Below are 11,536 nucleotides of genomic sequence, written 5' to 3'. Positions count from 1 at the left end.
ACATTTAATTCAAAATCATTTCTTGAGATAAAAGATGAGTTTGAATTATTTAATTTTTAATAAAATATGTAAAGTAGGAATTCTAATAAATCTTAAACTTCATTAATTATCAAATAAAAATTATATGAGTAATCTTATTATAAGAAATTTCTTTGTTATATTTTATAGGTTTTGTGATAAGAAAATAAGATGATTTTTCATTTATTTTAATTTTTACAAACAAAAATACACTTTTGATTTTGTGGAGGTAATAATAAGATCTATCAAAAAAATAATTAATCAATATTAATATACTTGTTACGCAATTTATAGTTAATAATAATTATTTTTGCATTAAAACTTCAGATATTTAATTAAGTTAAAAATGAACTAAATTTTAAAATTTATAAATAGATAACAAGCTTTGAGCTACTAAGTAGCAGTTAGGAAATATTAAAGGAAAAATGTATTTTATTTTTGTTCGAATTAATTTGATCATTCCTAAAATAGTAGAAATTAGAATATTTTTTTGTTAAATAATTTAACTTCATTTCTACCTAAAGACTATCATTATCTTCTCCCATAATTTTAAAGTTTAAGCTATCACTAGTTGATGGATTAACTAATTAAAGTTTAACAAAAAGAATAATATGGATAGATGAATAGCAATGATTTAAATAGTGCTTAGCTATCTTTTTTGTTCAGTAGAATCCTTTTTTATAGGTAGGAATATGACTAAGCAATTTAAATACTTTATTTTCTCAATAAGACTATTTCAGAATAGTATTTAAATCCAAGCTCTCCTAACTACGAGAGATTAAAGTAAACTGATCACAATCTTAACTTAACTAATTCTCTTTTAGAAATGAGTTAAATTTTTGGGATTGTTGGAGATTAAGATAGTTAATAAGAATATGTTGATTAAGCAGAAGAACAATTTATAGAATTTTTAGGTACTTAAGAATAAAAACTAGAGGTTTCATTGAAATTTCTTTAATCTTATAGAGATTTATAAGATTTTGATATGGTAAAAGAATATGAAAATAAGATAATAAACCTTCTAGATAGTTTAGATAATTCTCCATAATTCTATCCGATTTATAAAAATATGCTAAATTACTTTGAGGATACTCATTAAAAGTAATCTTTATTTACATTGGGATAAAAGATGATACAAATCTTTAGTAAATATGATGAATTAAAATAAGATATACAAGGAACAGTTATTCCTCTTCTGCAATAAGAGTTAAACTATAGCACTTTTGAGGGTAAAAAAATAAGAGAAGACATATAAGTTTAAAAATTAGAAATGAGGAATTCAAATACTTCTAGGAGATAAATTTAGGAAATAATATCTAAAGTATCTAAACTTAAATATGAAAAGAAATATGATGATGCTATTGAATTATCAGAGTAATTGCTACATAAGATAATGAATGATTTGCCTAATTAAATTCCTTCTGATATGCTACTGATTTGCTTTAACAATCTGTTTGTTTTGTACTCATGCAAGAATAATAACGAAAAATCTGCTGAGTATGGATAAAAGTGGATAAAACTTACTGAAAAGCTTTAATTACCTTCTCACATTGTTTTATCAAAAAGCAGTGTTTCTACTTTTTATCTTAAAATACAGAAGCTTGATGAGGCTTAAAAAAATATTGATGGAGCTGTACAAGTTTTAAAGCAGAATCCAAACTGTGTTGACTTAACAGATCGTTTTATTACCTTATGCCTATAATTCTAGATTAGTTTTTTGAATTAGTAGATCCCATATGAAAAAGCTGAAGAAAATCTTCAAGAGGCTCTCTCACTTTTGGAAAAACTCATATCTGAAAACAATGTTTCTAGCATACTTCACAATAAAGTGGTTGAAATGTACACTTTTTTAAAAAGTAATTAATTAAAACTCTTGCTCAAGTAGATAGGAAATGCATATTTGAAAATCAAGTAATTGTAAAAAGGTAAGATTAAACTCGTAATATTTTAATTGTCAAATATTTTTATTTTAACTAAAAATAGATTTTTCATTATCTTACATGGATTATATTGTCTACCAAGACCTGACTGAGTTGTCTTTTATTGAAAAAAATTACGATGAAAGCATAAGACATGTTTATTAAGCTATTAAGATTTATGAATAATTGAAGAGTAATTAAAAACATAAAGGTTAAGATTATGACTTAACTAAAAAACCAAGATGGGTTGTTTTACAATACATAAAAGCCTGTATCGAAGTAAATAGAGGAGATATAGACAAAGGCTTCTAAGCTATTAATAAATATTAAGGACACAGTAAACAAGAAGAAAGCCAGAGCTAAGCAATTAAAGAGAGTCATATCCTGTAAATTTAAAATAACTAAAAGAATTACTGGAGCTCTAGATTGCAAGCTGAGACTTTTTTTAAGTTGGGATAATATAATTTGGCATTTAATTCTATAAACTAAGCATTGAAGTATGTATAAATAATTTAAGATATAAATTTGTAGAAAAATACTTTTGAGTTTAAGCAACAAATAAAATAATTTATTCCTGAAAGTCAATTAATAAAAGATGAACTTATTGAAGTACATAGAAACCAATAGCAAATCGCTCCTAATTGATAATGACATAAAATTAATTTAGTTTATTTTATTTATTTATCATAAAATTAAAATTAGTTTAAAAATTAAATACATTTCTTATTTAAATTTTGAAAAAATAATATTTTAAGAAAATAAAACTAAATATTTGTTTTGACCTAAAATAAATAAGACTATTTATTTCTAAAAATTATTTAATAAATGCCTAATTTAAAATACTAATTTATAAGTTAACTATTACTTTATAGAGAAGAAATTTATTTAAAATATGAATTTGTATGGAATTTTATATCTAATATTGTTTATAAAACATAAAATTTATATTAATTGATCAAATGATCTCAGTGATTATTCTAATATAGACAAAGATATTGACTAATCTTGTTAAAAAAAGCGGGCAAATTTTTATATTCAATAGAATTTATTTATCAGAATGTGATAATTACACAAAAAAGCTAACTAAAAGTTATGGATTTTGATTAGAAAGATATTACAAAAGGTTGATTTGTTTGTATTGAAAGTCGTCAAAGATTCGTTCCATCAGATAAAATTTGAATTAAATATTAAGTTTGTATTTAAATTATAATTTTTATGGAATTCTCAATTAGGATTCATAGATATTATTGAAAATAAAAGCTAAAGTCAAATCCTTTAACAATATAATAAATAAAAAATAATATTTTCAAACAAAATTTTATAAAAAGTTATTTCTTACACTTGAATTAAAAATAGATCAAAATTATATTAGACATACATACATAGATAGATTCATACATACATAAATACGCAGATTACATAAAAATGAACTAAGTCAACTCAGGTGTTAGCTACGAGAATACTTCTCTCGAGTTAGAAAAGAAGCTTATAGATTAAAAAGTTTTAACCAAAACATAGATTGAAGAAATACGTAAACTGTTTACTATTATAGATACTGACCACTCAGGCGAGCTCTCTACATAAGAAATGAGAAATTTGATAGTCCGTCTTTCTTAAAGTAATAAATCATTTAATTTTTTGTAAAAAATTATAAATTATACTTTTATCATTAAGGGGATAAATCTTTAAAACACAACCACTTTAATGAATTTGAGTAATTAAATAATATTTTTTGAAATATATAGACCGTATGACAGAATAGGAGATAAATACATTAATAACTAACATGGATAGCAATAAGGATGGGACTATCTAATGGCATGAATTCTTACAAGCCTTAGCAGAGTATCTTTCTCAAAATGGTGTATTGAGAGAAATTAATAATGATAACGACCAAGAAGGAGTGTCCCTAATATTTGAAAGAAAGATGGTTCACCTTGAAGTCCTACAGTTTTTAACTAAAAATATGAGTGATTTCGAAAAACATATCTTAGATATTGAGCAAAATGATGTTAATGCCAGTAAACTAGGAAATTACAACTTCTTTGCTCATGTCAAAGAGTCTGCTGTAGATAAGGTAAAATAATAGTTTATTACTTTTCACATAAAATTAAGTAAGCTCTATCAACTTGTCTCTTATTATATATTATTACAAGATATCTCATACAATTTTAATTTGAATCAATTCTCATCAACTACAAAAAATAAAATAAATAAATAATATACTATTTATTCACTAATTAATTAAAGGTTTAGTTCTTTTAGGAGTGTTAGTTAGTTTTCAACAATGAATTCTAAAATATAGTTGAAGTAAGCATTATTATTATTTTCTTGAGAATAAAAATGAATTTAAGAAAAAAAAAAAAAAAATTAGCATTTACATTCACCAGATTAATAGAAAGTTTTGTATGCAGTTGATGTCTTAACAAAACTGATGGAGTTAAGTAGGATTTTTAAGACACCCCATGAAAGATTCAAAATATCTCATTTGCTTATTAAAATATATGACTTAGTAGAATTCTCCTTAATTAAAAGGATATGTAGTTTAATCGTGAACAGCACTGAACCTAACATTGTATGGAAAGCTCTCCAAGTTGCTACTCTTTATGCAGCAGGTAACAAATCAGTCAATCAATTAAAATTTTTGGTTTAGTTTAAATTTCTTATACATTAACATTTTATAAATCTAAAGGACCTAGATTAGCATATGCTCCTGTAGGATCAAAATATGAGTAGCAATCTTTGCACTATTAATACAGTCTATTTAAAGAAGGAATAGTTTAACATTTGCTTGGATCTTATTTAAATAGTGATATTATTGAGCTTAAAGGATAGTCTGTTTTATTGATAGGTTTTTTAGCAAAGGGAAATAAAGATATAAGAGATTATCTGCTAAGTGAAAATGCCCATGTAATTATAGGTGAAAATTGCATGAAGCTTTTGAATAATTTAAATGACTAAAACGACTATTTTGAGTCTATTTATCATTCTTGGACACTTAGTATTTTAGCAGGCTAAACTCTACCTTAAGGGTAGAAAATTTATGATTTGAATGTCATTTTAAACCTTGCAGATAGTTTATAGAAAATATTTTTAAATTTTACTGCTGACGACACTTTAGCAAATGCAGTTGTTGGATTGGGTTATCTTCTTCCATTTATAGAAATCACTCAAGAAAATTGTTTTATATGGCAAAAAATAATTGAAGTACTGGTTAAGCATAATTCTTTTAAAGTAAAAGTCGCTTGTCTAAGTGCAATTAAAAAAATAGTTATGAACAATTCTAAATAAGCTTAGTTTATTATTGAATGTGATTTCCTTTCAATATGTTAAGAGTTCCTTTCAAGTGGTTAGTCTTAATACACAGAAATTTAATTAGAAATACTATCAATTATTGAAAAATTGATTAAGTAAGGATTTTACTTCTACATAATTAATAATTATAGATTCCTAAATTTCTTATACAGAAAGATTTATGATTAATCTATTATTAAGCAAAAAATTCTTCTAATTATTGAAGCTCTCCTCTCTAAAGTTGATGCAAACTTCATGTAAAAAATCTAACTACAATTATAAATATTTGATTAATTCATTAAAAAATTTATTATTTCTTTTTCAAATACAAAAATACGGTAAAGGTTCATATATTAAGGCCACAATATAATTAGGCCAGTTTTTAAAAAAATTTGATTGATAATAAAATTTTTTTTCATTTTTACTTTTTTAATTATTTTTATAAAATGAGAAATTATAGTATTTATTTTATTTTAATTTTTTATCCTAAAAATTAATTATTTAAAATTTTTTAGACATGTAGTTGATTCTGACCTTTAAAGAGGACTTGTTCATAGTTTATAAGATTTTAGAGAAAAAGATAAAATAATGTAAGAATTTTATAATTATTATGAATGCACCTATAATTTAGAAATAATGAAGCTGTCATTTGACTCTTTGAATTGGATTGCAAAACATTTGTAAAATTATAGATAAATTAGTGATACTAGGTACAATAGAATCCTATCAGATTTGTTAGATATTTCTAATTACAGCAAAATATAATCAGCTCTTGAAATGCTTTTTAATGATATTTTTGCTAACAAAGTTGATGTTGCACTTTTACATTCTGTTATGCCTTATTTGATTGAAAGCTATTAGTAATTCCTTTAGAATTGCTTCACAATTCTTAGCAAACCTTAGGATTTACCTTTTGATTAATAGTTTACTCACTCACTATAAGTTAAATTCAATGAACTCATAAGTAACTTTTTATTTTTAAGAAATTGTAATAAAAATATTTAAAATTTTTACTTTTAGATTATATTAAAGTTAAGTAAGAAGCTTTCTAGGATTATTTAAAGAGGAGACCACAAAATACATCTTCTTAAAATGTTATCTTAAACTGTTATTATAAGTAATACCCTAATGGTGAAAACAAAGAAATAGTTGTTCCTTCCTCACATACTCTTCTTTAAGCTTTAATTTAAGTAATTAATATATTTCCCAAATATGAATGAATTGAAGCTTAGAAAATTTTTATAATTATTTAATAAGGTTGAAGAAAAGTTTAAAGTAAGTCCAATAGAAATATTTATTATCTATGAAAATGGATAATATGCAAATCTCAACTAAGAAGGCTTATACGAAAATATAGTTTAAAGGGAAGTTGCTTAGTCTCCTAATATTACTCCTAAAATAAATATTATTTTATTTGATATGTCTCATATATCTATGTAAAAAAGAATAAATGCATCGGAAAAGTTCTTTGATTTGTAAAGCAAAAGCAATAAATGTAATTGTATTATTTACTTTTTTAAAATATTTAATAAAGAAATCATTCAAACACCCTAGATGACTTCTTCTAAGAAGGAAGTGTAGTAATGGAGGATAAAAATAGAATTGTTTCTGAACTGCTTTCTAAAACAGGTCTCGATAGGGATAAAATAGAAAATTTGTACAATCAATTTAAAAAAGCTTCTATGAATCGTGTACAAAATAAAAACATAGGCTCATTTACCCATTAAGAATTCAAAAATATACTATTGTAAATTACATTTTTCATTAAAATCTTTTTAAAAATTATTTATTCTCCGTTTCAAATAGCGAAAATGGAATAGATAACACCTTGAGTGATAATATCTCTTAACTTTTAGATTTCCGTAACACTGGTTTAATTGATTTTAGAGATTTTGTTTGTTATATGTCTATCCTTATTAGCGGTAACTTGGAAGAAAAGTTAAAATTAGCCTATCAATCCTATGATGTTAATGGAGATGGGTTCTTGGATAAGGTATGAATACATAATTTAAATGAATTTCATAAAAATTTATTTTTATAAAAAAGAATGAAGTAGCTAGGATGTTTGAAGTAGCTGGTAGATTAAGAGGAATAAGCTTTTCTATAGATTAACTTAAAAACAATACTGAAGAGTTCTTTAAATTAGCAGATTAAAATAATGATGGTCAAATTTCATATAGTGAGTTTAGAATAGCAATCTAAAAGAGACCTGAAATTATTTCTGAATTCTTTAATGTAATTGGAAACTCTTTCAGTTAAAGAATAACCAGAAATGTATTTGGAGTTGTATAAACAAATAACTACTAAAATAATAATTTATTTGGATATTAATATAATAGAATGTAATGAATATTCACTAAACTTATAGTATACATTCATATCAAATAAATTTTTTAAATTTAGATATTTTAAAAGATTCAAAAAATCATTTTTAATTTCAATAAAAAAACAATTGAAAATTTATATTTCCAAATCTTAAAACTTGCAAAATAAAAGATTTTTTTTTTTCCTTAAATAAATAAATAGATTGATAGTTTTTATGATTAATTTTCATATAAAAAATGAATAGAATAAAATTTAATAAGTAAATTTATTAATAAATTTAATATAGCTTATTCGATTATTTTTAACTAATATTTTATTTTTTATGTAAATATATTATCAAAAATTTAAAAAAAAATCTTTAATTTTATTTAAAACATATTTAAAAAAATAATAGATAGAAATATTTTTAGAACAAATCAAACAAATAGCTTTTTAATTATTTTTTATTAATTAATTAAATTATATAATCAATTTAATATAATTGTCACATTATAAAACAAATCTTTAAAAGATTTATTTTATGAAAAAAAATATTTTAATTAATTATTGTGAATAAATGAATTAAATAAAAACACATATTTTCTAAATAATTATGGTGATAATTCAATCAATTTTTTAATTGTTCACTGAAAAAGATTTGTCGTTTTTATTGTTTATATGATCGTTTAGTTTTATTATTAATTAAAACTTAATAAAAAAGGATAGATTAATTGCTTCAGATTTTAACAATTTTATTTTGTTTAAATCTTTGATTGAAAGTAAATAAAAAAATAAATAAGTGATTAATTAATTTTGAAGAAAATTCTGTGATTGCTTAAAAATTTTTATTTTTCTTCAATAAATATTAACCTGATCTAAATTAATCTTTATTTTAATTGCTTTCTATTCTTATTTTGTTAATTAATTTTGCTATCTATAAATGGAAAGAAGGCTTTTATAATTTTTCAAAATTCTATGAATAAAATATTTTTGTTTGCCTTTTATTTAAAAAACTTGAATCATCTATTTATTTTTTAATATAAATGAAAAAAATATTTTCAGTTAAACAACTTTTATTTAAACAAAATTCAAAAATTAGAACTGAAAACTTTGCTTCTCTAGCACTTTTTAGATTAGAAAAATAAAAAAACTTAGGTCAAGTTCTATTGAAAAAATGGATTTACTTGTAGTCTCATCTAACACTAAGGTAGTAGATGCTAGATTAAAAGGGACCTCGTTAAAAGGATTTGTATAAGTCTTTAAAAACAATATACTAAAATAAATTTTAATACAAAATACAGTATTTATTTAAAATAGATGGTATAAAATAGGTAGAGATTTAAAATAATTTTCTATAGTATAGTATAAGTAGTTGTTGTTTAAGTTATGTTTAAGTAAAATACTTGTTTAATATTATTGCTGTTGTTCTTATTATTTTTTTATTAAAGCTTTCAATTTAAATGCTTTCATTCATCTTCTACTCAATTGGTACCAAAGTATCTGTCACCAAAGTCACCAAGACCAGGGGCAATATATTTAGAGTCTTCTAAAAGCAAAGGATCAATAGAACCAGTAATAATCTTGATTCTAGGATACAAGTCAAGAACTTTCTTAATACCCTTTTCACATGCAATAAGGTTGACGAAGGTGATATCTTATTCTTAAACACCGACTTTAATCAATTCTTCAATACCCTTGATAACTGAACCACCAGTAGCAATCATAGGATCGAAAAGTAGGACTTTTCTTCCTTAAATTTTCTTGGGTAACTTGGTGTAGTAGAGGATAGGTCTCTTTTCTTTAGTGGTTTCATCTCTTTGTAAGAGGATTTAGCCTACATCAATATCAGGCATGATACGAAGGAGTTCATGGAGGAAGGAGTTACCAGCTCTCATGATAGTTACAGCTACGAAGTCAGTAGGATTTTTCAATTCAGAGGAGTCATAATAACTGCAAGGAGTTTCCCTTTTGGTAACTTAGATTTCCTATTCGTTGAGGGCAGTTTCAATCAATAATCTCATGATTCTATCAGCATGGTGACGGAATTCAGCAGTAGGAGTATCTTTATTACGGATCTTAGAGAAGATCAATTAGGTTTAGTTGTTTTGAAGGACAGTCAATTGAGGGTATCTCTTTCTCAAGTCGTTCATTTCACGTTCTGTGAAGAATTTGAGGTAGTCTTTGTTCATATTTTAAGGAGCTTAGCACAAGAGAGTGTTGACACCGAATCCTGTAGCAACCAAAGTTGTTCCTAAAGCTACCTTTCTGAAATTGTTCATAAACTTGAAGAATCTGCTCATGTTTGTTTTACTAAAGTTATATGCTAATGTATGTAAGTTTTATTTGAAATATATCTACGTAATTAAACGAGTTATTTTGGCTATTTATTTATAAATAAATATTCTTTTAAGTATTAAAAAATTATATCAAATAATTTCCTTGACAGGATCGGGTTTTAATAGCAAAGTCTAAAATGTGGATCCACAAAAGAATTGCTCAGATTGTTGTGCATATCAATCCCCCAAAAATAAAAAAATAATGTACCTTAACTTATTATTTTATTGATTTGTACTTAATACGTTTATAATACTTATAAAATAATAGCTCAATCCCCCTCCTCGACAAATATAACTAAGAATTTAATATTTTAGATTGAACTTAAATCACTTAGATTTTAAATACTTTAAATCTTCATTAATTAAAGATTTTAAATTTTTTTCAAAAATTTTATCTTTAATTGATCTATCTATCTAAAGCTTTTATGCATAATACTTATTAATAAAGGCAAATAAAATTTAGTCTGTAGAATATTAATGATAATATAAAATAAATAGGATATTCTTTAATAAATAAAACAATTTATAAGTCTAAGTTTAAGTGGATTTGTTTCTCTTTTTCCAAATATTCCTATCTTGCATTTTGACATTTTAGATTGTGTAGACAAATTTCTTAACTCCCCACTTCAGCTTAACTTGAAAATATCACTTTAAGTTTTAATTATTAACAAATGTCAAACCAGTCTTTATACAGTGTTGCTTATTAAATACTTAAAAGATTTTTGCGGGTCTATAATTTTTTTTTTCTTTTTCTTTTTTTTTTTTTTGTTTTCTGAACAGGTAAAAAAAAAAGGAGAGTGAATAAATAAACTTGCCCTAAATTGTAAAAGTACTAAAAATACAAGATAAAAACAATAACTAACTACTTTTTAAATAAATAACCTGCCTCAATTCATAATAAATTAACAATCCCATACTCAAAACTCTAATAGACAAACCAATAATGTTGATTATTGTTAAATTATCATAAACTTGATTAATCATCATATTTAAAGTAAGAAAACAAATGTGTGTCTGATTTCTATTAGCTTTTGAAAATATTTATGGAACCAAGCTAGCTTTTAAATGAATAATCACTAAGCGCTTATTTTTAAAAGCTTTATATGAGCTTCTTTCATAACCCTACCAATAAAAATTGCTGTAAGACCAGCAATTTAATTATATTATAAATAATGATCACAAAATTTGTTTAAAGTCAAGTCATTCGCTTTTCAGAAATGAAATGATATAACAAATACACATATTATTTTAATAATAAGTACATCATATGTACATTAGAACGCTTTGAAATAAATAAGAGCATAATTTTAGAAAATAAAGGTTTGAGGAAAAAGACAATTCTAAGTTAAAAAAGAGATACAAATTTATGATTAATTTGATTTCGATTTGTTTTTTGAAAGACAATTGGAAATATATATCTCGTCAATAACAAACAACAAGGTAATCAAAATATCTTAGATAAATAATAGTACAAATAATTATTACATCAATATTATTCTTAATTTTAGTAGAATTTAAGAAATATGTGAATTCAAAAATTAAGTTATGCAAAGATATAGAATATTTTTATTCATTATTTGTTATGGTATTAAACTTCTCCATTTGAAGGGCATAAATAAAGTTAAGCAAAAGCGTATATTTTGTTTGATTTACTTGATTTAATAA

The 11,536-nt window shown here is 23.5% G+C and overlaps 3 protein-coding genes across 3 annotated transcripts; all 3 read left to right on the top strand. All coding sequences in view use genetic code 6, as the record gives it.

Annotated features, from left to right (window-relative positions):
- Positions 1-343: 343 nt before the first annotated feature.
- On the top strand, positions 344-2,582 carry TTHERM_00388570 (hypothetical protein; the record flags this gene model as incomplete). The annotated part of the gene is made up of 2 exons (XM_001019361.2): positions 344-1,943; positions 2,002-2,582. The coding sequence occupies exons 1-2, from the start codon at positions 365-367 to the stop codon at positions 2,580-2,582; spliced, it is 2,160 nt and encodes a 719-aa protein (XP_001019361.2). The 5' UTR covers positions 344-364.
- Positions 2,583-3,362: 780 nt separating this feature from the next.
- On the top strand, positions 3,363-7,580 carry TTHERM_00388560 (EF-hand pair protein; the record flags this gene model as incomplete). The annotated part of the gene is made up of 11 exons (XM_001019360.2): positions 3,363-3,555; positions 3,683-4,014; positions 4,188-4,247; positions 4,312-4,552; positions 4,630-5,488; positions 5,747-6,195; positions 6,252-6,421; positions 6,489-6,706; positions 6,766-6,978; positions 7,038-7,224; positions 7,278-7,580. 11 exons carry the CDS (start codon positions 3,363-3,365, stop codon positions 7,578-7,580), a joined length of 3,225 nt encoding a protein of 1,074 aa, XP_001019360.2.
- Positions 7,581-8,749: 1,169 nt separating this feature from the next.
- Positions 8,750-9,241, top strand: TTHERM_000388559 (hypothetical protein; the record flags this gene model as incomplete). Its single annotated transcript, XM_012798441.1, has 2 exons — positions 8,750-8,929; positions 8,984-9,241. 2 exons carry the CDS (start codon positions 8,750-8,752, stop codon positions 9,239-9,241), a joined length of 438 nt encoding a protein of 145 aa, XP_012653895.1.
- Between the last annotated feature and the right edge of the window lie 2,295 nt (positions 9,242-11,536).

This window comes from Tetrahymena thermophila (assembly GCF_000189635.1).
Source record: "Tetrahymena thermophila SB210 genomic scaffold scf_8254587, whole genome shotgun sequence".
Taxonomy (NCBI): Eukaryota; Ciliophora; class Oligohymenophorea; order Hymenostomatida; family Tetrahymenidae; genus Tetrahymena; species Tetrahymena thermophila.
The sequence above is the reverse complement of the archived record's forward strand: the minus strand, read 5'-3'. Positions and strand labels throughout refer to the sequence as shown.